General features: G+C 44.4%; 4 protein-coding genes across 5 annotated transcripts; 2 read left to right on the top strand and 2 right to left on the bottom strand.

Moving 5' to 3' along the window:
- Positions 1-273: 273 nt before the first annotated feature.
- LOC135392005 (exportin-6-like) lies at positions 274-18,553 on the bottom strand. 2 transcript variants are annotated; one of them, XM_064622611.1, is made up of 25 exons: positions 18,445-18,553; positions 17,915-17,953; positions 17,771-17,852; positions 17,600-17,712; positions 17,009-17,206; positions 16,118-16,277; positions 14,251-14,358; positions 13,999-14,192; positions 11,294-11,493; positions 9,997-10,111; positions 9,846-9,940; positions 9,518-9,626; positions 9,371-9,463; positions 8,306-8,496; positions 6,909-7,001; positions 6,697-6,847; positions 5,229-5,372; positions 4,100-4,289; positions 3,875-4,030; positions 3,682-3,796; positions 3,348-3,407; positions 2,629-2,740; positions 2,310-2,549; positions 1,702-1,932; positions 274-512 (listed from the first exon to the last, which is right to left on the bottom strand). In XM_064622611.1, the coding sequence occupies exons 2-25, from the start codon at positions 17,915-17,917 to the stop codon at positions 432-434; spliced, it is 3,234 nt and encodes a 1,077-aa protein (XP_064478681.1). In that variant the 5' UTR covers positions 17,918-17,953; positions 18,445-18,553; the 3' UTR covers positions 274-431. The 2 variants fall into 2 exon arrangements, with proteins under 2 accessions (XP_064478681.1, XP_064478682.1); XM_064622612.1 differs by lacking the exon at positions 17,915-17,953.
- A 331-nt stretch (positions 18,554-18,884) lies between these two features.
- On the top strand, positions 18,885-20,052 carry LOC135392006 (large ribosomal subunit protein uL16-like). The gene is made up of 5 exons (XM_064622613.1): positions 18,885-18,982; positions 19,072-19,130; positions 19,326-19,572; positions 19,630-19,792; positions 19,849-20,052. The coding sequence occupies exons 1-5, from the start codon at positions 18,960-18,962 to the stop codon at positions 20,017-20,019; spliced, it is 663 nt and encodes a 220-aa protein (XP_064478683.1). The 5' UTR covers positions 18,885-18,959; the 3' UTR covers positions 20,020-20,052.
- A 1,010-nt stretch (positions 20,053-21,062) lies between these two features.
- On the bottom strand, positions 21,063-23,886 carry LOC135392003 (BTB/POZ domain-containing protein KCTD5-like). Its single transcript, XM_064622609.1, has 5 exons — positions 22,676-23,886; positions 22,324-22,432; positions 22,031-22,221; positions 21,837-21,965; positions 21,063-21,481 (listed from the first exon to the last, which is right to left on the bottom strand). Exons 1-5 carry the CDS (start codon positions 23,054-23,056, stop codon positions 21,452-21,454), a joined length of 840 nt encoding a protein of 279 aa, XP_064478679.1. The 5' UTR covers positions 23,057-23,886; the 3' UTR covers positions 21,063-21,451.
- On the top strand, positions 23,306-24,448 carry LOC135392004 (ATP synthase subunit d, mitochondrial-like). Its single transcript, XM_064622610.1, has 5 exons — positions 23,306-23,493; positions 23,608-23,704; positions 23,821-23,892; positions 24,010-24,072; positions 24,156-24,448. Exons 1-5 carry the CDS (start codon positions 23,372-23,374, stop codon positions 24,327-24,329), a joined length of 528 nt encoding a protein of 175 aa, XP_064478680.1. The 5' UTR covers positions 23,306-23,371; the 3' UTR covers positions 24,330-24,448.
- Positions 24,449-24,464: the final 16 nt, after the last annotated feature.

Genomic DNA, 24,464 nt, shown 5'->3' with positions numbered 1-24,464 from the left:
GTTGTTCCCAGCACAATTTGTGATATGCTAAGGATATCTTATTATTTAAACTTCTTTCTTTTAATAACCATGGGCTTTTGAGGCAGAGAGTATTCACACTGTTGCATTATCAGTGAGACAGAACAGAATGTTACGCATTCTGACAGGTCGCTGATGGCTATGGGCTGCCCCTTTGTGAACCTTTTACGCAAAATAGTTTTCACGATTCCAAACCACGAGTCTGTAACAGCCACTCGCTCAACCACCCTCCCGATTTGTCAGACAAAACCTAAAGCAGCGTACCTCGGACGACATTTAATGCCGTTGGATATGACAAACGTACAAACACATACTAGAGCGCAGGTTCAGTCTTTATAAACCTGGATGACACTTCTGGTCCAAAACAGTCCTTATGTACACTGGTCCATAAATAAAAACTTCTCTTCCGGTCATCATAGACTGTTATTGCACATGTGATAGTAACGGAGGTCGTTGATCAGGTTCTGCAGTGACTGCGTGAACGATGGCAGGTCCTGCAAAGATTGTAACCCGCATGTTAATTATGCTATTTGACAGTGATGGCCAGTAGTTAACTACATGTCGTTAAACTACTAGATTGTAGTTAAACAGTAGTTATCAACTACTTACAGAAACGAAGCGTGCAACTACTAGTTAAACTACAATTCGAGTACAGTTAACTAGGGCAGTTAGGCTACTACAGGCGCCAACTAGTACTGCTTCCGACTTTGCCGCAAGCTTTACGGCACGACTGTGCTTCCGACTTTTACTGTGAGCTATAGAATGGGATTGGTGTTGATGGACAACGTTAAGTTAGTTAGTTAGTTATAGATGTAGTTAAACTACATTGTAGTAGTTAAAGTAGAGGTTTTAACTACCCCCATGAAAAGTAGTTGAACTACTAGTTAAACTACTCCATTGCAAGGTAGTTAGTAGTTATAGTTAAACTACTGTAAAAGTAGTTAGTGGCTATCACTGCTATTTGATCATTGTGACTGATTAACATATGCACTCTTATGCTGACTCATCTAGCCGGATACAATACAATCTTAAAATTTTGTTACAGTACCGTGAACAACAGCAAGATCTCGGTATAATGGCACACAAAATACTTAATCTCAAGCTACGAACATTTAACGAGCATAATAATTAATAAGCCACACCGGGGGTGAGATACAATAAAGATATCAATCAACATCAAAATTATGATGCACATTATCTATCACCGATTGGTGTAATTACGCTCTTACTCTATTTAACCACAAGTCATACAGACAGCCTGTGTAGACAACATATAGTTCAGGCAGCTCGAAAAAATGAATTCTTAATGCTCTGCAGTTCATTTCTTACATTTTGCACCATACTCTCATTAATTCATTAGCAACTCATTGGACATCTGCTGCTGCATGATACTGCTACATCTGCATATCTGCTATATTTGACTATGGCACTCAGCGCTATTAATCTGCTCTAATCTCTATATTTGCTACAGCTAGCCAGTTTGAGTACTAATGATAGTCAAAATCTCTGGATGTAACGAAGTTCAGAAAAACAATCTGGAAATTTATTTGTTACATAGAGGTAAAAACCAATTTGCTTTCAACTCGAGAAAAATCTCAGAAACAGGTAATTTTGCGTCATCAAAGTCCAACCGTGCACAGTACAAACTAACGCTAGACAGAGAAAGAAAAACATGGCGATCACCGGTTCTCTCTTAAGAGACTCCGTCAAGGTCCGCTTCTGGTTCTGGTCGATGCCCTGACAGGAGGCGATGAAAGCCGGCAGCAAGGAGGCGTAGAAGGTATCCAAGTTGACGGCAGCCATGTTGTGCAGCACTAGATGTATCTCCTCCCTGAGAAGGTCGTGCGAACGCGTTGCCAAGCACTGCAGCAGCACTTGCACAAACTGCGGCAGCATTCCATCTCGAAACGGTGCCTGCAACAGACGACACAGGCATGCTTTAAGCGACAAAGTTTTGTCTGTAATACCCCTGACAGACAGGCAGTTTTCAATTATCACTGAAACTAATGGTCATTGAACACGCGCATGGCGCCATCTGGGATGTAACGTGTCAACCTTTCAGGGAGCATTGGGTCCAATGCTTTTTGCGAAGTTGACACGTTACACGTTTGGTGGCACAACGCGCGTGTTCAATGACCATTGAACTCAATGATCATTGAAAACTGCCCGTGTGGTAGGGGTATAACTCTGTTGCATCGACATTTATGCGTAGAAACGCTTCGGCGTAAGCAGCCACACGCAACAAGGGCACGATAATGAAGGGGGCAGGAACGAGAAGGTTAGAGCGCCACCTTGTGATAAAGCTTCCACTTTCGGTTGAGCGACTCGAGGGCGTTGAGGTTGTGCCGAAAGACGTTGATGTCCGGCTGCAGAAAGGACTGGCCGTACGCTTGCATGAGCTTCACGAACTGCTCCCTGTGGTTGAGCGTCTGCTCGGACAAGAGGGCGCCGGTGAAGAAGTAACGCCAGTTGTGCAACAGGAAATGCTCGACCAGTTCGAAGAGAGACTGCTTCACTTCGGGCGACGGCCTCTGCGAGAGAAAAAAAGAAACAAAAAACGCCCCTCCGTTTGAAGTTAAGAGTCGAGCGCTGGACATACGGCGTACTCACCTCGGCCACGATGGGATAAATCTCGTCCATGCATAGGTCGATGATCCTGGGTAGAAAGGCTTTGAAGGCGGAACTGGGTTCCTGCACTACTTCCTGTAGAATGCTGATAAACCTGGGATGAAGCAGTCGCGTTCCTTTCATTTTAATTTACTGCGTTAAGTGGAACGATCGCGTGCGTTCCAGTCACATTCAACGCAACGGTGTCATTTTATTGCTCACTGATCACTGACCACGGTATCAAAAAATCTATGTGAAATAGTGGCACAGTACGACAGCTATTTGATGGAAAACATGACACGAGCGGACGCGGAATGTCGAGAGTGGGCCGGAATTTCCTGGAAAAAAGCTATCCCTATTGCTCTGCTTGGAAATTTGGAGTAAAGAAACCATCTCTAGCTCTGGGGCAACAACTATTTAGTACGCACATTTTCGAGACTGCCAGTTACAAAAGGAACTCGAACAATAGCCAGGATGTCAATCAAATTGCAGCCTTCAAATTCTTTTGCTTCTCCAGTTTTCCACAGACTAGTGAGTTTCCAGTGAGTGCACTCAGGAGTTTTAGAAGGATGCTCGTCTACAGGCCTTCTCCAACGATCTGGCACCGGAGTGCCAATCCAAGCTGTCCCCACTTTCTGGAGAACCTACTTTGCAGCGAGCTGTTCCTGGAGAACTCCCTCACCCCATTAACACAATGTAAAGAAGAAACAAGTATCGCTTACTTTTCGACAACCCTAATTCCGGCACTGCCTTCTTTGATAATGCATTCTTGCAACTGGTCCCTGTAAATAAACTCGCCCAAATATAGTTTGACTGCTCGAACAACAAAGGGAACGGATGAAAGATTGTGTCAAAAGCACTACATAAACATGTTACAATTACGTAACGTAACGCGACATGTAACATGTAGGACTCTTAGGACCTCGTCGCACAGGTGCTCGAGGCTGCTCACGGCGGACACAGCAGCGCGGCTCGACTGAACTGCCAAACATGTTAGAGAACGTGTACAATAAATTCAATATTCAGGGTCCCTTAAAAAGTATGCCAAATATCTACCTGGTAAAGAGGTTCAAGAAAGTCTGCAGCATCCTCTCCACAAAGGCAACGCCGAGCTGCGGCTGGAGCACGCGGAACATGGACAGCAGGACGTCCAGGATTCCTTCCGTCATGTCTGCCAAAGGTTAATTAGGTTAAAGGTTAAAAGTTAATGTGCAACAAAGAAAGCACGAGATCAAGCACAGACAGGCACCTTTATCGTTGAGGTAGATAGGAAACAATGCCAGGATGCCGTTGAAGACGTCGCTCCATCCCTGATGACACAGCTGCTTGGTCCGCGTCGACGTACCCTGTAAACTGTCCACCAGGTCGTGCACCACCGCCACCATCCACTTGACCGATGGCCGCGCTGAACAAGTGTTACTTCTGTGAGTCGTTCCACTCTACGGGCCCTTCCTTTTACGACACAAGTACGTACTTTGCAGCTGTAGCTGCTGATTGGTGGCGAACTGTGGCGCCGCTGTGATCTGCGAGAGCACCCTGGTGACAGACGCCACCAGCCGCCTGTGGTGAGTGGCTCGTGTGTCCCACTCCTGAGAGGCATCGCAGGTCGACGGCCAGGGAAGAACAACCATGTTGTGCAACGACCGCAGCACCAACAGCTCCGCCTGGGGGTCAGCATGAGTCGGTTATGTACCGAAAATGGTAACAAATGTCCTTTCTCAACATGAGAACTCTCAGGATGTGTCGGCGCACTCCGAGGTTGCGGGATCAAACACAGGAGAGTGCACCAGCAGCGTGGTATGGTATGCTCGGACACATGATCATCCGTTGTTAAATACAGGGTGTTGCATGCTAGGATTTCATTGTATGTTAAATAACTGAAGGATTGGTGAAATTAACCCACAGATTGAACATTGCGGCGTTGCTCGTGACCATAGTTGCCTTGCGATGTAAAAATCAAAACTATTTTAATATTATTAAAATTTCAAAGTCAGATACGGGAAGCATACGGGAAGCATACGGGAGGCAAACGGGAGGTCTTTGCATACAATGACACATGTTTGTGCTGTAAACGAGTCCACAACTTTGCGTAATCCACTTTTCAGGATTGTCAGCAACAAGATGTGCATGATGCGGGGCAGTGGCATAGCCAGGGGGGGGGGGGGGGGGGTTGTTTGCGTTCACACTTTAACCGATTCATATGAACCGGTAACCAACCGTAACCAAAATCACATTTCTCGGTTCAGGTTCCACTTTCGGTTAATTGCCGATACTGAGTCGCGGTTACGGTTCTTGAGAAAATTTGGGTTGCAAGCGGTTTTTGGATCTGTTTTGGTTTCGGTCCCTTGTTCAAACCTCCTCCCCCCTGAAACTGTACTTTGAGCAGTGCATTTGGGAGAGAGAAAATGAGGGTAAGTCCTCTCCCCCCATGTAAAGTTCCCATAGAACACCTCCCGAAACATTTTTCTAGCTTAACCATTTGCACGAGCATTTGCCAAATGAGACAACCATTAATTCAGGCAGAATACTAAAATAAGGCGTTATATACTGACTCGACTAAATCAATCAACCTTGTCAATATCTAAGGGAAAGGGCAAACTGACCTGTGGTGGCAACGGTCGTTGCGTATGATCGCAGACAGCCACGAAGAACTGCTGCATCAGTGGCAGTGAGAATAGGAATGATGGCCGTACCAGCGTTAGGGATAGGAGAAGGTGGGCGGCGCTGTGCGTCACTTTTTCGGGACTCTGCGGGACGGAAATGTAAACTGTGACAGAGCCTGCTGCTGTACAGACAAAGCACACAGTGACATCTCCTACTCTTTTAGAGGTTTACACTGGAAAATGTTCACTGACTGCATTTATAGTTTCCGTACCGAGTCTAATTGAGCCAGGTAATTTTATAATCATTATACCTTACATTACATTAACATACATTATAAATAGGGTTCTGCGTTTTCAGCTTTAATCGAAAAACACCGAAAAACATACGCCGGGTAAATTTTCCCGAATTCGGTTTTAATTGAAAAACACCTAATACAGAAGGACATTCCAGGACATGACAGGGATAAATTGCTGCACGTGACCAGCAAGTTGTTGATGCAGATCAGAAAACCATACAGAAATGTGATGGCTGTGAAAAATATAAATGTGTAAACCTACTCCCAATTTGATTTTTGTGTGTGTGTGCGCAAAAAATGACCGTAGAAAGCCACCGCAGCGAACAACGCCATGGTGAATGAGCGTCGTGCGGAAATATTACATTTTATTTCTACTCGCCAAACTGTTGGGTAAACAATGTACACGAGAGGAAAAAACATCGAAAAGCGCTGATTTCGTGAAAACCAATAAACACCGAAAAACATACGCCGAATCCACCCAAAAATAAACACCGAAATCGCGGAACCCTAATTATAAATAAAACAGATACGTTAATAGCAGGTTCCGCAAGACACGACGAATTACGCACAATTTTTCGATGAAATCACGCATTCGCAGAAAGCTAGGGGCTCTACGTATAGCTAGGGCCTGACTTTTTCGGGTTTTATTTTTGGCCACATTCGGGGGGGTAAATATCGGGTGATATTTTTCATTCAAAAATTCGAGTGTATTCGGGTTAAATCCCGTTACGGCATATTCTGTCGTCAGGAATTCGGGTGTATTCGGGTGATTTTTTTTTGTTTAATAAAAATTTGTCTTGACATGGAACTAATGTTTAGCAATGTTATCAAACTTCATTTTAATGCACGCTTACGAGTGCGCCACGCGACCCGGATGTTTTCGGGTAGATTCGGGTTAAACCCAAATTTTACAGATTTCGTTCGGGGGGTAAATATCGGGCAGATACGGGTTTAACCCTAAAAAGTCAGGCCCTATGTATAGCACACGGTAGCCAGAGATTAAGTTAATGGCTGCTTCTGCGCTTCCTGCAATGTTTACGTATCCTTTGACACCCAAGCTCAACACCGTCGGATATCCAAAGACTATTGAAAGTGCAGAAACAACCGCAAAATTCCTGAAAACACCCTGCACACAGTCCTGAACTTGGAGGACCTGGATAAAAACAGCGTACCTCCCGTTGTATGCAGGGCAGCGCAGCATCTACATAGCCTCCAACCAGCGTCGTGAACTCGTCTTTTCTGGCACCGTTCTGGAGGCACTCCGTGTGGCACTGAGACAGCCAATGGGAGAATGCCTTGAGGGCAGCCAGCAACTGCGCGTGCCTGGCAACAGACGGACGTACATGTACTCTACGCTGTTTCTGCTTGCATAAAGACAACGTACACTTCAATGAGGTCCCACTGAAGTACACTGGGGGCAGCCGTCTTCATGTCGTAGAACCGCATACGGCTGCTGTAGCTGGCAGTGTGGCAGATCCTGTAATGCGGGAAGAAGGATTAGGCGAGCCAGCCGGTGAAAACTCGGACGGGAGATTCGTCTATTCGAGAATGAGGACAATTAAAGAGGGAGACAACGGCACACAAAACCAGCTAACGGTTTATTACGCAGGGGAAAAGCACCACTGTCAAGCGGAAAGTAGGTGCAACGGGAAAGGGTGTAAATCTAATGGGGGGTTGGCTAACGCTTCCACGAATGTGGGCCTTGAGTGCAGCTCCCATAATAACATGTGCACATGGCTCCTTAGCTACAAGTTCTGACACCCTTCTGAGTTATCAAATGATATATACATATATACATAGATAGTTGTTCAGGGTGTGTTCCACTCTTTCAGGACACTGAGTGCGTATACCACACTAAGGAACCGCACACACGTGCTATTATGGAAGCTGCACTCATGGCCTGCATTCCTGGATGCACTAGCAATCCTTCCTGCACCTCCTTTCCCTACGACTGGGATGCTTTTCCTTTGTGCAATAAATCATTTGCGGGATTTCAGTTGCAGTGTACTGTTGTTCCATCTGTAACTGCCCTCATATGTCAAGGGAATGAATGCTATGGCAGAGCCTGCATGAACAGTTAAAGATACTTTAAAGAAAACTTTTAGAATGGGGTATATTAGAATAAGGGAGAAAAAAAAAAACATGCTATAATGAACGCAGCTGCCTCTGCCCAAAATAGGGTTTTCATGGAGCAGAGTGGTGCCCTTACAGCACCACAAAGTCTCGTGACCGAAAAGTGCGAAAAAAAAAATCCTGAAGAAAAAAAAAAGTATTTTGTAAGCATATTACGTTTAGTAAAAAAAAAGTGTCATACTGTAAAACAAAGATGCTTTTTGCAGTTTGTTTTCAATATTTGAATTGAACTGAATCAATAATTGAATTTTATGAATTGTATTACTCATTAAGCATTGTAAAGTTTAAATAAATTCAAATTCAATTCAAATAGTTTTGATTGATTTTTTATTCTGTGTCTTCGATAAGAGTTGCATTCAACGTGCTTTTGTTACAAAGTAGGTTGTCTACTTTCTGCTACTAATTTACTAACTGCTTACTACATCGTTTATTGCTTTCTGGTAACCCATACAATCAGCTGAGAAAACAAAGCTTTTAAAGAAAATAATGCATTTTTAAATGCCATCTCATTTCTTTATCAAAATTCGTGCACACCATTAAAATTCAGTAATTTTTTCAACGCGCAAAAGCTAGGCGCTTTTGCACATTAACAGTATCACAGTATTCTCTTATTGAGAGTGACCATAAGGTGATGAATTGGAGTCATACTTGGACACTGTGTTGTAAGTAGTGGAAGCATTCTCCCCGAGGCTGCCCACGGCTTGCAGGAGGGACGAAAGGTCTCGAAGGCTGCAGTGCAGACGTCGACAGTCATTCTCGGCCACGACTCGAAGAGTGGAGCCATCCACGAATTTCTCCAGCTCCAGATACACTGCTAGCTCTTTCTCAAAAAGGGTCAACTAGAAATACAATACGCCCATTGAGCATTGTGCACCAGCACAAAAATCTGTATCACGGCAGGCCGTGCAGAAGGCTACTGCTCGTTAAAAGGGGGCTGCAACACTTCGTCCCAAGTTACCCCAAATAAATGTGAGAGACAATTACTCGTACCAACTGCGTTCCAAGTTATACAGCAAAAAGGGGATAAGAGGTGCTAAGAAAATCAGCACAGTGACAACCAAAAGTCATCCGGATCAGATAAAATTTGCAAACGACACCGAGATCACCGCAGAATGCGAGAAAATAAATAACAAAAACAATATTATCCGTAAGTTTCAACCAAATTCCTCCACATTTGTAGACAGCCTGATGGCATTTGTGGACAGCCTGATGCTAGGCTAACCTAAACAATGCTAACCTGACTTCACTTAACCTAAAATAACCGGCACTGCTTCTCTACCATTCACAAGCTGGCAGCTTCCATGTCTATTAGGCTTAGCAAGGTGTTTTCTCTTGTGCACCATGAAATGCTTTAGAGTCTGATACAAACCTACATAAAAAAAGATTCAAGCTGACATTTTTTTTACATATACTTTACATTATTCAATTCCAATATATGCAACTCTCTTTCGACTACGTGCAGTACGAATTCGATTTTTCTACACACTCGCTGTATTGGAAAAACCCGTAAGCGTGTGTACGGAACTGTACACGGAACTTTTTCCCTCAACGCTCTGGCATGCAGGACAATGCCTGCACAATGTTATGAACCACATCTGTCAAAGTGTCACAACCTCTTTAATGTGGCAGACGTCACCTCCACTACATCTGAACGCCACATGCAAGCACAACCAGAGAGTCTCTGATGAATACTGAAAAGAGTACAATGCTCACCACTTGTGCATGAACATCATGCGGAATAATTTCTGCTATCTTGGTGATGATATTTAGGTTATGCTGCAGAAAGCACTGCCACTCCGTCTGCAACTTAACAGAGTAGATATCAAAAGTGTAGTCAGACTACAACCTCTGCCACCTTACACTGTCGTCGAGCGCTTCGTCATCCAGTTCCTCTAGACTAGACTGGTTAAACTTGAACAGGGACTTTTTGAGGATTTCGTGCACCAACGTGAGCAGGACGTCTCTGTACCTGAGATGCAAAATAATAATCAATAGCCAATCAACACTCAATGAATAACCAATTTGGAATTTTATAACACAGTTGAACGAGGGGTAATGCATCATATCTCCTCATATTTGTTTAACAGACCAAAAGTATGACCAAAGACCGATATCGGATGACACTCGGCATTTCACTGTGATACAAGTCACAGATGCGCAAACTAACGCTTAAGCAAGTGAGACTTACTTGTGAAGCATCATGTCCTTGTTTCGTTTGTTGGTCAGAAAGTCGAGGAACACTGCCCAGATGTCGAGGCACGTAAAATAGCGTTCCACAACCGGCTGTCAATATAAAAATTAATTAATACGTTACTACCTATTTATAGGCCATTATGTACCTGTTGAAAAGTGTATTCGAACAGCAAGGCTAAGAATACCGGGATGTTGTCTTCGAAGCGATGAACATGAAACGTCACAAACAGACGTAGGAACTCTGTGAACTTGTCTAGGTACCTGGGAAGACAAGCGAGGCATGAACATTTCGACACTGTGAATCACACAACATCTGAATTATATCACAAGTACTTGTAAAGTCTGTGCACTGATAACTTGGTCTTTCATTTTTCCTGTGTGTTCAATTTTAGGCATTAAAGGATAAAGGAAGTAACATTTACGAGTGCTAAAAACACCTTGCTCAATTCATCGAGCAATTCAGCAGAAGTGACCATGCAAAATAAGTTCACTGAATGGTGTTTTATCGTGAAATAATTCAATTTGAAAAAGTTCCCCGAAATATCCTTCAAAGCTGTGTAGCCTTAGAGGCACAGTCCGAGGTGGCGCATAGCAAGCAGCTACGAGCGAGTCGCAGTCATCGGACCTCACTTCGTCCCGAAGTACCAACAAAGTCGCTCATTCACTTACGGGATCGTGGAAGGGAAATTTCGGAGAGTGCGCAGATAAAAGACCTCTTGCACACACCTAGGGCCCTGTGTTTTCGGGCTTTCGTTTCTCGAAAATCAGGGGGGTAAAAATCGGGTGTTATTTCAGGAACCATAGAACGGGGTAAAACAGGGTGATATGGGGTAGAATTTTTTTTTTTTTTAAGTGATTTTAGATGAACATCAGATGCCGAACGGCCGTGCCGAATGCGGAGTGCTTGGCGATTCCTGGCGCCCGTACTGGCAGCTGAATTGGCACTTTGCCAGGTTAGTTCAATGTTTTTCTGGTCTCGCCCCGATGTTGCAAATGGGGGCGGGAACTGGTTTCACCGGGGTTTCACAGGGCCCTACACACACCACATGTCAGCAGAGACAATTATTTTTATGCAAGGATGTGAAAAATTTTTTTTTTTTCAGACAACCTTCCGCACCCGCAAACAAAAAAATTATAATGGGGCCTTTCACTGCCCCTTTAATGGGTGTTGTAACATTTCACTGCAAGTTGCACTGGTTAAAGTGCGGCGCAGTTATTTTATGCGGTGTACGCAGTGCAGTATATTGCCGACACACATTTTACAGCACGTGGGGATAACGAAGTAGAAAAAAGAACAACAGCGAGCGACGTTTTCGAGAGAACAAAAATTCTGAGCCTGAGGGCGAGTCGAGCAAACTTACACTTGAAACTTAATTGTGAGACTAATAAGCGTAGGAGAAAGAAAAAAGCCTCGCTAACGAGTAACGTGACAATGAGGCTCACACATCAGTGAGGCCTGCAAGTTTGCTGCTTGCAGGAGGTGTTCCTCCGCAGTCGCGTTTAGTTAGGACCTGCAGGAGGTAGAACGTGTTGTGGCAGATGAGCATCAGGAAGTCTTCGAGGTCCGTAGGAACACAATTCTTGGAGAGAATTTCGTTGATGCAACCCATGGCACGTTCACCGAGCTCGGAATCCTCCGTTTTCTGCGGAAGACAGAAGTTGATGATGACGATGATAATGATGATTCGGGGTTTTATGGCGCACGGACAACTAAGGTCAAAGGGCAGACAGAAGTGAACGGGCTTCAGAGCAAAGCACGCTGAGCTACATCAGGAATACTTGGCAGTATGAAGGCAGTCCTCAACGAGGGCCTGCCGCATCTTTGCGACATTGCTCGTGGTGGAGTGGTGGACATCGTCAACATATTTGCATACCTCGTTAGATTTACTTATAAACAGGGCCTTGTGTTTTAGGGTGAAACCCATTTTTACCCCCTGATTTGCATCATCATCACTTAGGGTAAAACCCCAAAGACCCGAAAATAGACTTGGGGGGAAAAGTGTCAATTCAGCACTGGAGAACGTTAAGCATTCGACACTCAGCACAGCTATTCCACAATCTAAAATGTGAGGAGGACTCCATTTATTTTCTACCCGATATCACCTTATTTTACCAGTGATGGCCACTAGCTACTTCTACAGTAGTTTAACTATAACTACTAACTACTTTGTGACTGAGTAGTTTAACTAGTAGTTCAACTACTTTCCAGGGGAGTAGTTAAAACTACTTTTTTAACTACTGCAATGTAGTTTAGCTACATCTATAACTACTTAACGTTGTCCACCAACGCCAATCCCTTGTAGTGCTCTTGGACACCTAAATATGAATCACGAGCAATGATAAACTTTGGCTCGAGCCATTGCTACGATCGCCAAATACAAAGCTTGCGGCGGGATTCTTTCTGTGCCTACGCGATAAACTAAGTTGCAGAATTATTTCGCAGCAAATGAGGCTTCACTGGATAAGCATTAAAAGTGAAGATTTAGTACACATGCACGACACAATTGCTCTGCACCTCCATTCTCATCAAACAAGTAGCTCAAGGTAAACGTCGGAAGCGCAGTCATGCCGTAAAGCTTGCGGCAAAATCGGAAGTAGTTGGACTACCTTCAGTAACCTAACTACTGTAGTTAACTACTTAAAACAGTAGTTTAACTAGTAGTTGCCACTACATTCCTGCAAGTAGTTAACTACTTTTTAACTACAATCAGGTAGTTTAACTAGTAGTTTAACTACATGTAGTTAACTACTGGCCATCGCTGGATTTTACACTGTTTTATGTGTCCTGAAATCCAATAAAATCCGATTTTTATGCCCGCAATCTTCAAAAGAACAAAACCTAAAATGCGAAAACACAGTGCCCTAACTATAAACAATCTACACTATAAGATTGTGTCATAAAATAAGGCACTACATATTACATTTTTTAAAAATTATTTCATGTTCGAAACAGGGAAGGCATTGCAGCTATCAGTGGAGTAAATATACAGTATGGACAGAAACAGAGAGGACAGCATAGAAGAGTGGGAGATGTTTAGAATGCAATGAATGTAATGCAATTGAAATAAAATCATTACAGATATCAGGATACAAAGATGACGTTCATCATAGCAATGAGCTATGTATCTGTAAGGACAGATGGCACCGTGTACTAAGATTAAAACTTGGCGAGGTTCTACTAAGAGCGCGTAGAAGACAACTCGTGGAACCTAAACTTTTAATGTCAGCTCCTCCGTTGAAGAATCTTATTACGAGGTCAAAATCATCAAATGAGTCGCTAGAGAAGTCCATAAAAGTATGCTTCGTTCATCACATCAAATACTGGTGTGGTTTTCCTAGACTTCTTGCACCGCCCGTTGTGAGATCAATATCTAAGTTAATTGTAGAAAGATCAAGAACAAGAAATTCTACATTAGTTCGCAAGTAACTTGAAAGTAACTCATGTCTAACATGGACAGGGGCAGTACCACACAAGTAAGGGTAAAAACAACGCCTAAAAATATGATTTCCTATCACTCCTAAATATCTATTTTTTTTAAACTGTAGCTTCGTTCTGCGTGTGGTCGGGGACCCTCCGGCCACAGAATAGGTTGTCGCGTGTTTGTGAACCCACATCTGTAAAGGCCAGCCCATTTGCTTATTCCTCCTTTCTTCGCTTGTCCGAATCTGTACACGGCTCATAGCCACATTGGAACTCGAAGCAGCAAAGGACACGGGAAAAGACAAGAAGAAGTTGAACTTCAACTGGAACAATAACTTCTTGTCCTTGAAAGAAGGAAGTCACTGAAGAGGTTAGCCAGCTGCAGGACTCAAAACCCACCATCTTCTGGCAATCCAGAAGATGTGGGTTCGAGTCCTACAGCCGGCTAACCTTTTCGGTGACTTCCTTCTTTCATAATTCTTAGGCACCTGAGGCTTGTGTGCTGCGTTGCCCTTTCTTCTGTGTCAATCCATCAATTTCCATCCTTCTTGTCCTTGTCAGTGTCCTTTTCTGCTTGGAGCTCCAACGTCAGTTTACCAACTAACCCCAACTTCACACTCTTGCGCAGTTTATTCGTAGCCACAGTTGCTTTGTGGCGCTAACAGGGGGTAAAAAAAAATTCACCCTGCTAACTCCAGATTTTTAGAAATAACTGTAGCTTAAGTACCTCCTGCGTACATCCAAAGGAGGCAAAAGTGAAGAGAGTGTTGAGAAGGCTGGACGAGCAGTGCTCCAGAGGGATCCACGAGAGCAGATGATCCAAGCACGAAAGGGCGTGAATGCACACCACCCTCGCCTCGGGCTCCAGGCATTCCAGGTGGCTCTTGTGCAGCGCGGACCACATGCTGCTCAGTGCGTTACCTGCGCCGACGCCCCTCGTTACGCCCCTTTATTACGGGTACCCTTCAAACGCCAGTACCTTGCTGGAGGGGTGAGCTATTAGTGACAGACTGGCCGTGTGTGGGGGATGGAGGTGGAGTGGCGGTCACCAGGTGGCGCTGCTTTTCGAGCACGGAGTCCAAGATGCCTGCAAAGGGGTATCTCGTTCCATGATCAATTTTTTTTTAATTTGATCTAATTTGATCTTTATTTATATCTATATTTATAGTATCTTTTATTTTAAAAAAAAGAAAAACAAGGTAAGCGAGAGCATGTTGAGAGTGAGCGTGTCTCACTGTGCTTCTCAGTGCGGCTGGGTATGTTGATGAGCAAGTTCCTTGTATCGCGTACATAACAGACGCAAAGCCGACCCGAAGCAGTCAAAGTGTGATGCAACAAAAGGTCGGTGTTTTCGTGGGCTTGGGTGTCCTCGCTTCTCTTTGTTCTCACGTTCCTCCCCAACCATGTTCCCAACAGCATTAGCCTTCCGAAATCAGTTCAGCATCACCGACACCTCGAACTCACTTCGTTACTGAGGGAAGCTCGTCGCGAGCGGGAGGACGCTTGACATGTGACCTTTGGAGTGCAATAGTTTCGTAACGTGCGATCACAGGAACTAAGCGTTTTGATGTGCATGTTTAGCAAACATAAATCAATATTTACAACATTATTTCTGTAAAAGTTTGGAAACGGTTTCACAACCACTTAACGATTTATGCCTTCGTCATGCGGGTGGACCAAGGCTTGAGACGGCAAGGAATCGCCTTAGGAAATGCTCTTCTGGGAAAAACTCAAGACTACAGTGCACACCGGCACATAACATGCACTGCCTCTTCAAAACACTTTTTGTATGTATAACGCTCACATTATACACCAAAACGTATGGTACAGTATGTAGCCAGTGCTTTATATAACAACACTGCCACATATAACATTCAGGTTAACCGACCAATAGAAGACTAGAGACTTTGCTCATTGGTGTTGGTGAACTGGAGGTGAAAGTCATCTCCAAGTTCCAGTACCTCACACCTCGGTCCAAATGCTAATCGACGTCAGTCAAATCGGGCCTTGGCAACCGTAGCTGGTACCAGTTACATTTTGGAGAGGTAACTACCGTATTTATTCGAATCTAACGCGCACTTTTTTTTCAAATTTTTTTTTGCGAAAGTAAGGGGTGCACGTCAGAATTGTGGGTGACCACGCCCGTGACATCGCCGTCAACGATTTCGGCGCATCGTCAACCTCCGTCCACGACAGATGGAGCGATCAAAAGATAAACTGTGCGCGTGCAATACGGACGTTGTCATCATTCCCGGAGGAATGACCTCGCAGTTACAGCTCTTGGACATTTGCTTGAATAAGCCTCTGAAGGACAGAGTTCGTGAAATGTATAATGAGTGGCTATCGAGCGATTCACACACGATGACACCCGCTGGACGGATACGACGAGCGTCACTACAGGACGTTGCCCGTTGGATCGCCGACACATGGAGCGGGCTGCCGCAAAATATGGTGGAGACATCATTCAAGAAATGTTGCATTACAAATGCTCTTGACGGCACTGAAGATGATCTGCCATGGTGCATTGAGAGCGATAAGGAGCTGTCGGACGACTCTGACAATGAAACTGTGCAAAAAATTTGTACTTCTGTTCTTGTCTACTTTTTAACTAGTTTTTTGGCACATTATCACACACCCAAGAAAGATGCGCGTTAGGATCGGGGGCGCGTTAGATTCGAGAAAATACGGTAATTCAGTTACTCCCTTCACAGGCTAGCTGGCTAACTCTGTTACACATCTTTCGAGTAACTGACCCTCGAATGTGACTTTGCATAACCACACTGTGAAAGAAGGAAAGGAGGCACTGAATATGCCTTTTTTTTTAACACTAGGTGGTGCCGTCGTACCTGCCACAACGTTCAGGGTTGCCGGCACCTGGTCCAGAAGGAGTCGACGAAGCTCCACTTTTCTGGATACGGAGAGGTCGTCTCGAGGGCAGGCCAGCTCTTCCGAGGCAGTCTTCAGAAGCACCAACCCGGTCAGACACGTCTCGCTTGACTGGCACAACTGGAAACGATTGAAGACTGATTCCTCAGCGGCCAGCGTCACGACAAAGGAGAATTACGAGCTTTGCTCAGTAGATCGCCGTAAATTCACGCAATAATACGCAACCACTGCAAAAGTGACTCTCAAAACGATCGAAAACTCTGTTTAATTGATTTTCAAAAAGCAGCGTGTATGACATGCACCAGCAAGTAATGTGTACAAGGTTAATTAGTCTGTGCTTATGTCTAAGCGTTGTACGCCTGTGCGGAGGAGAAAGAAAATGCGAAAACCTTCCGAAATTACTGCGAAAAAATTACGATTCAGGAAGTAACTAGTCACCGTAGCTAGTTACTGAAAAAAAAGGAACTAGCTACAGCTGACAGGTACTTTCTTAGGAAGAGTAATTAGTTACAATTGCTAGCTACTTTTCCAGTAACTAGTCACTGGAACTACAAGTTTCAAACAATGCACAAGTTTCCGGCGATGCAGAATAAAAAATAACAAAGACGGTTAAGAGCATCAACTGTTTACTATATACATAAAAACAAGACTTTCGTGCAGTAGGCTGCACAAACAGTTGATGCTCTTAACCGTCTTTGTTAAACACACAAAGCATAGAAACAGTGACGAGGCAGAGCATAAATTTCTATTGTAACCTGTAGTGCGAAAAAAACGGGAAAAAAAAGGGGGTTCCTTGTTTTGCACAAATGCATCTATGCGTTTTGAAACCATTTAAATAACGATTTACTCACCTGCAAAATACTAGAGTAAAACGTTGGATAGAAATGAGGCCAGTCCAGGCGTCCCATGTCCACCACAAGTTTGCATAACTTGTTGCGAACAAACGTGGGCACCTCTTTGTGACGCGCAAGAAGGAAGCCCTGCACACCATTGCGTATTTCGGCCTTGTGTTCTGCCAGCATTCGTAACCACCGTCTTCCAATCGCTTCCTGCATTAAACACAGACGAACGAGATGTCGGTTCATGATGGCAAGGTAACGGTGAATGTTGGTCATGTGGTTGGTTACACAACTGCATATTCGTCTAATGTTAAAGCAAAATTTCAAGTATGCTGATTAATCGACAACATGAAAGTCTGAAACAACATGTCCTCCACATGATTCCAACTTTTTAGGTGCTGAAGTTTGTGGGAAGATTTAAAAAATAGCAACCAAAAACCAAATCATTCACGAATGCGTATGGCACTCACTCGAAGCGCGCTGAGAAACAACTTCCAACAAAAGCAGACGACACTCACCCTGAGTGTGTTGAGAAACAACTTCGAACCAATGCAGACGACACGCACCCTGATAGTGAAACTAACGAATGCAGACGACACTCACCTCGAGAGCATTGAGGCAGAACATCATGACATACTGGTCGTTGGTATGGGTCAGAAAGTACAGGCATTGCTTCCAGCTGCCCTCTTGTCGACCAAAATCGCTCAGAAGAGTTTCTGAATTCAAGCGAGGATTGTAAATTTGTAAACTAAATACAACAATAAAGGGCCTCACCGATTTCCCGTTTTCGTTCGTTCGTCACATTGGCACTAAAAAATTCTGTCAGCAATGCCGTTAATGCGTGTAGCATTTCGTCCTGAAAGAGGGTGCATGTAGTTTGAAACCTAAACTGTACACTGCAGCCTCAAACTATATTACCATGCTTGACAATGGCTACATAAATAACATGCTGTCTACCTGCAGAAACAAGACCGGAGTTAGTGCACCTCATGGTTGCATGCTAGAATCTCATAGCTTTATTAACGACTGTCTGGACTGTATAGCCATGTGTGCCTGTAGTGTTAAGACGGAGACTTGCAAGAGTCTTTTAGAGACGCGACATACTGCCACGCTAAGACATTAAAGAGATAGCAACATATTTGAGAGTTTTGGAAGTGCATCAACAGTTCCATCCAAGGGCCAGCGTGTCACAGGCTCAACTTTGTACTCCATACAGAGAACCTCAATAGTAGTGTCTTGGGCTGCTATTGTGATTACGCCCATGGTTTAAACGTAGCACTGCCTCGCATGTGGTATTCGTATGTTTTGAGGTGCCTCACACGAGTTGGCACCGGACACGAAACAGGTAATGGTCCTGACGAAGGCAAGTCGTTTAATATCCTGTTCAAAGGCTCAAAAGAGAACAGTCTGTCAAATCGGTCCGAGTGCTATGGGCCGCCAAAACTTACGTTGTAGTAGCAAAAAAATTCGTAAAGTTCCTACATATAGACTTCAAAACATGTTTCTTGACAAGAGAGCCGCCATGACAGTTGATCACGTGGTTAATGTCAAACGTCACACCGGTCACACCTACTGTCACGTGTCACCAATGCCAAACCAAAACCACATTTTCGATTCAAGAAGAAAACAATCTGTGCATTCAAAACCATATATTACAAATAAAATTCAATGCTAACTTAATTCATAACCAATAAAATACATCAAGTTGTTTTATACGTAACAAAAAAACTCGTGTATGACTTTTATTACAACGCCGCCGCTAGCATAAGTAGCGACACGATTTCCGTTTCCGATTCCTTTCGGACATCTTGCTTGGTAAGTATGCGTCGCACGCTCCGGTTTTCTACGAAAATCTCGTTTAATCTGGATATTTCGTTATCCTACTTCCCTTACTAAGCACCAATGTTGCGAGTGTAACGTTACTTATTTGTAATAATACCAGTATTATTCAATTTTAGGCAAGATGGGTCGCCGTCCGGCAAGATGGTAAGTGTGAAATTGATGGGGCAGGATTGCTTTGAATTCGTGCATGTCAGCTATTCGATCGTTCCTTATGGTGCTGTATTCTATTTCAGTTACCGTTACTGCAAAAATAAACCGTACCCGAAGTCTCGGTTCTGTCGTGGTGTGCCAGGTAAACCTGAAACTTTTAATTACACACTTCTCTTGGCCTTAAGTTTGTTTAATTGCGACGTGGTTATTCGGCATTTGTGGGGCTATGTAAAGGTTCTTGGTATCTTTATGAGGAACAGTAATTGCATGCTAGATTGATGTATATTTTGCTTGGTATGTAAGAGTATTAAAATGTTCTCATTGTACCCTGATCCAGATCCCAAGATCCGTATCTTCGACCTTGGTCGTAAGAAGGCTCGAGTCGATGAGTTTCCCCTTTGTATCCACCTCATCTCCAAGGAGTTCGAGCAGATCTCCTCCGAGGCACTGGAAGCTGGTCGTATCTGCGCCAACAAGTATCTGGTGAAGACGTGCGGCAAGGACGCTTTCCATTTGCGAATGCGGCTGCATCCCTTCCACGTAATCCGGATCAACAAAATGTTGTCCTGCGCTGGAGCCGATAGGTGAGTGGTTTCAAATTCGGATTTGGCTACGGCTACAACTTCTTTGTATGCCGCTAGGCTCCAAACCGGAATGCGTGGTGCCTTCGGAAAGCCGCAGGGCACCGTGGCTCGGGTGCACATTGGGCAGAAGATCATGTCCGTGCGTGCCAAGGAGCAGCACAAGGAGAACGTCATCGAGGCCCTGCGTAGGGCGAAGTTCAAGTTCCCCGGTCGTCAGAAGGTACCCCTTTCTTTCAACCGTCGATCTGCGGAGCGCTGAGTGTGTTCGTTGCGCAGGTTTGTGGGTCCAAGAAGTGGGGCTTCACAAAGTGGGAGGTCCCCGAGTACGAGGCCATGCGTGCGGACGGACGCCTGAAGCCCGACGGAGCCTACTGCCACTACTACAGCGGGCACGGTCCCCTGCACCGATGGAAGAAGATCCAGAAGGAGCTGCACGGCTTGGAATAAGGGCTCAATAAACCTGCCTGTGTTGATACCTGACTCTATCTCTCTTGTTTGGTTCTTGTGTGGCTTAATTTAGCGCATGATTTTTAGGCTGAGGCACATTTTACTCTCCAAGGAGATGTTTCGAGCAAATGGTCCCAATCTAGGCACACAGCTTTTTGTGCTTTCTATGCGTTCAACACTGTGGTGTGCACGTTTGCCACAAAGTTCTCCACGTACAGGTGCATTCCCTGGCATGAGGTACACAAAAATGGCAACGGACATGCAAATGTGCTCGACTACATCGGACTATTGACCTACTACTTTTAAGTATACCTACTACATTGAGCTACTTTAGGTATAAGACTCTAGCACAGAGTGTTTATGCAGAACTATGCCTCTCCTTTACTTAAAGGGGCACTAAAATGGAAAAACAAATTCACTTCCAATTGTCTTGCACGCGATGTTCATTCCGCACTTGTTGTCATAATTCCAAACTTGGGGATCCCATTTTCGTAGCGTTTTTCTTCTAAACTGTAGCGTTGTGTGAACTAATTTTGCTTGAACTGTACTAATTGAAACACACACTTTCATTTGTTTCATAGAGTTGTTTTTGCATTTTAGTGGCCCTTTAAAGTATCTTGACGTTTGAGGGGTTAACATTGCTGTGACAGTCAAAATTACATGTAAGCACTTTATAACAGTATTTGTGGATTTCGGCATCTGTTATTGTGTAAATTTTGTAAATTTTTGTGCTTTCGGCGTCTATCCCACTTTTTAAAAATATTCTTTTTTCGGCAGTAATATTTCGACTCGAAAATAAATACCCGAATTTGTTTGCTTGTACTACTTGTATTACAGAAATGGTAATGCCCACATGGGTCCTTTACGTATACTCCAATCAATTACGAGAGATTACAGGCAGAAACATCCTATCCATTTTGTGTAGCTCTCTACAAAAAAAATGCAGAAAAAAAAAACACACACAAAAAAAAACGATAAAGCATGATCTTCCAAGAAGCGGTTGGAATCCTTCTGCACCAAATTTACCGACAGGCGGAGCGACGTCGTTCTCGACCGGTTTTATTAGCAAGACGGTGTTACACTCAGAGTGACAACGACAACACAGAAATGCTGGGAGCTGATGAGTTGACGGCCAACAACGAAAAAATAACACGTGGCGGCGGAAAAGTCTTCCTAGAAAAAACTTGCGATGACTCGGTGTTCCCAGGAGATTCTTGAGTTGGGAGGAGGAGGAGGAGGGGGGTCTTTGGTACTTGGCACTAGGCTGACGTAACGGCCGACGCACAACGGAACGTGTGTGTGTGTGTGTGGTGCTAAGACTTCTACTGCGTCTCCCCGGCACGCATTGCACTGGCTGTGATTCTTTTGTTGCTATCACAGATAATGGCCCATCAACAGCAGGAGGTGAGGTGGGGGCTTTGGTTGAGTGGCCTCACATGCGGGCAGCCTTCTGCTGGATCAGCTGTTGAGAACAGAATGACAATATTCAAACGTGTTGACTAATGAGTAGGGTGAAGAGTTTTTGCGTTTTACGATTTTTCAAATTCGGGAGGGCAAAAATCGGGTGCTATTTACACGCGATAAATGAGGCGCCTATTTCCTAGTCCGGGCGCCTAGTCCCGGGGGGGACTATTGCGAAAAAAAAAAAAAAAAAAGAACCCCACTAATGAGCTATTGGACAATCCCATTTCCAACAGGACAGTGCATGGGTAGAAACAGCGTGCGGGCTCGCCAGAGGCGTTTTTGCCTCGGTGGTGTCCGAGGGATATTTTTTTAAAAAAAAGCCTCCACATCCGGCAACAACGGGCACTACTCGCCTGTGCACGATCGGTGGGCTCGAACTCCGTGGCGTTGGGAGTTGCGCCGGGGTACTCGCGCGACACCACGCACAGGAACTCGGCGTGGTCCTCGTTTCCGTAGTTGTACGAAGAGCCGATGTTGATCAGCTGTTGAAAAGAAAAAAAAAAGCGAGTTCAGCGTACTTTTCGACAACCTCCGCTGCCTTACCGACCTGTTCGAAGCGCCACCCGTCGGACATTGTGGAAACCATTTGGGTGAGCTCGTCCTCGTGACATTGGAGCACGCGATACACATGCTTCTTGGCGTCCCGCGCTCTGTGATGCTGGTTGCGCTCTTGGATGAGCCGCTTCACGAGCTTGATGAGCTCGGTGATGTTGTAGAACTCTGCCTCTTCCAGCACCCCTGACGGAAGGAGCATCAATGAAATTTCTTGTGTATACGCAATGAGATCAGAGTGACTGCTAAATAAGCAAAATAAAAGTATGTAGTCAATAATCCAAGTACCTTCTTCAGCTAGGTCCTTGTTTATGACGAGTTTCCCATGCCGTAAATAATTTAAGATAGGTCCGAAGTAAGTGGGGTCTCGGTCAATTAAGTAGGCGCCGGTTTCATCCTGGAAATTGGCAAAAAAAAATTGCAAAGAAGCACCAGCCTGAGCTGACTGCAAAAATTATATTCATTGAACAACACGGCGAAAGAGTAAATTTCAAACATTTGATCGTCTGCGTGCAAGATCGCGTTCAAGTATCCAGCAGACGACACCCGCTCTGGGATGTTTTCTACGTAAAAATAATCTCGTCTAACGGAAACTAACGACCCGACGTGCGCTATCGAGAAGCGACGAAAAACCGCTCACCTTGTCAGAGCTCAACTCCGGGTCTTCTTGACATAGTCGATACAAAAAGGACTTTGGATCGCGGCAGAGAGTAGTACGGGTCGTCAGAAAGCAGGTACCACCGACGTTTAATTTCACCCATTGCTTGTTCAGCGGAGATTTCGAGGCGGAATCTGCATTTTCTTCGGCTGACGCTTCTCCATCGCAGGAGTTCGCACCCTTTTCCGCCATCTTTGGTGTACCCCTGTACCCGTAGTTAGAAATTCCACCGCAAGAGGTTCCCGAGTAGCAAAACTCAATCGTGTATAATAAACTTTTATGAAAAGTTTGCTTGTGACACACAGAACTACGTAGTGATGTCATTGTCATTTGAATAATTTTAAATATCTGCACGGCGCGCATAGCGTACACCTAGATGCGAAACCGAGGCTGCTACGACAATAACTCTTTTCCTCTTTTCTCTTTTGTTCTGTTTTTCTTTCTTTTTTTCTCACTGCTGATCAGTGTATTTTGAACCTCGTAAACATTAATTACAATTATTTATAAAATAAAATGCCAATAAATAAACCGTAGATAATATGCCAGAAAGGCCAGAAAACTTCGGAAAGTGAGCACCCAACTCCCGTCGTCAATAGCAGACGGCTTGTTTTATGGCACGAAAAATCAATCCAAGCCGTTACACATTTCACTTTTGTGGTGACCTTCTCATCGTTAGAGATGGCTGCGAAAAGGATTTCTAAGTCCGCAATTAATTGGGCGGCTTTTTCGGAAAGGGTACCGGCAGCCCAAAGGCAACAATTTCAAGTGTTTAAAACCAAGTCTGATGGATATTTGAGGAGGTAATCTCGCTTCTGCTTAGGATGTCGTGCATCGGCTACTGCGGCATAATTTTGCATCTCGACTGCCGCAAATGGAATAGCATAATAAGTAACGTTACTTTTCTTCACTTTTAGAGTTTTCCAGTATCCAGAAAACCCTCCTCCTATCGACTTTGGGATGTACAGGTCTCGTATCGGTAACCCGGCTCTCGTAGATGAGATGGAAAAGGCGGTGAGTTGCTGCGTGTACGAAACCTTGTGGTTTTCAATGCGTCGCGAAATACTGGATACACCCGCTTAACCCGCTGAATACAGTTTGGAACTTCAGGAAATTCTTATGGTTTTCAGTACAAGAGCTTCGTGGTCCCTTTCCCGAAAGAACATCTCACACCACTTATCGACGCCCAAGAACGTGAGGCTGTAAGTATTACCGTATTTTTTTTTTTTTTTTTATTTAACAACGTGCCTGTTTCGTGCTACGTATTTTGTCTTCCGTGGAAAAAAAAAAAATAAATAGCGCGTGCTTTCCTTTCATAGAAAGAAGACATAACAAACTTCATTGCTGACTCCAAGCAGAGAATTGACGACTACAAGCAAGAGGTGACGTTTCGAGTTTGGATAATGTTGCTGTTGTTGTTTGGAGGAAGCAGACTGTCGTCTGACACCTTTTGCATCTCTTCCAGTTGGCCCATTTCGAAACCATCATCCCAGCTGCGCACATGACAATGGAGGATTATGCCAAGTACTATCCGCAGCACGCGATTAACTTGGACAAGCCCACTTACTGGCCTCACGATGGCTCACCTGAACAAGGAGAAGCCGAGGCTGCAGCCGAAGGGGAACAAGCGCACCACTAGATACAGTCTTGGATTGAAAGTCTTATTAAAGAGAATGCAGTAGTCGAGACGCGTGGCCCCCGAAGTTGCTCGTAACGTCTGTTAGTAGCCTTGAAAGTAAAGAGTAATTGTATTTTTCAGTCTTATTGACTTATT

The sequence above is a fragment of the Ornithodoros turicata genome, chromosome 4 (genome assembly GCF_037126465.1).
Source record: "Ornithodoros turicata isolate Travis chromosome 4, ASM3712646v1, whole genome shotgun sequence".
Taxonomy (NCBI): Eukaryota; Metazoa; Arthropoda; class Arachnida; order Ixodida; family Argasidae; genus Ornithodoros; species Ornithodoros turicata.
This window is presented reverse-complemented; position numbering and strand designations above follow the sequence as displayed.

Excerpts from the sequence above, each read along its gene's own strand:
- LOC135392005 (XM_064622611.1), bottom strand. Across the intron at positions 11,494-13,998 it reads CCTTTGGATGTACGCAGGAG|AAAACGGAGGATTCCGAGCT; the intron begins GTACTTAAGCTA and ends TGTCTTCCGCAG. Across the intron at positions 10,112-11,293 it reads CTTGCAGGCCTCACTGATGT|GTACCTAGACAAGTTCACAG; the intron begins GTGAGCCTCATT and ends TTGTCTTCCCAG.
- LOC135392006 (XM_064622613.1), top strand. The coding sequence starts at position 18,960 with ATGGGTCGCCGTCCGGCAAGATG. Across the intron at positions 18,983-19,071 it reads GGTCGCCGTCCGGCAAGATG|TTACCGTTACTGCAAAAATA; the intron begins GTAAGTGTGAAA and ends ATTCTATTTCAG. Across the intron at positions 19,131-19,325 it reads GTTCTGTCGTGGTGTGCCAG|ATCCCAAGATCCGTATCTTC; the intron begins GTAAACCTGAAA and ends ACCCTGATCCAG.
- LOC135392003 (XM_064622609.1), bottom strand. The coding sequence starts at position 23,056 with ATGCGCGCCGTGCAGATATTTAAAATTATTCAAATGACAATGACATCA. Across the intron at positions 21,966-22,030 it reads ACGGGTGGCGCTTCGAACAG|CTGATCAACATCGGCTCTTC; the intron begins GTCGGTAAGGCA and ends TCTTTTCAACAG. Across the intron at positions 21,482-21,836 it reads AGCCCACCGATCGTGCACAG|CTGATCCAGCAGAAGGCTGC; the intron begins GCGAGTAGTGCC and ends TGTTCTCAACAG.
- LOC135392004 (XM_064622610.1), top strand. The coding sequence starts at position 23,372 with ATGGCTGCGAAAAGGATTTCTAAGTCCGCAATTAATTGGGCGGCTTTT. Across the intron at positions 23,705-23,820 it reads TAGATGAGATGGAAAAGGCG|TACAAGAGCTTCGTGGTCCC; the intron begins GTGAGTTGCTGC and ends TATGGTTTTCAG. Across the intron at positions 24,073-24,155 it reads TTGACGACTACAAGCAAGAG|TTGGCCCATTTCGAAACCAT; the intron begins GTGACGTTTCGA and ends CATCTCTTCCAG.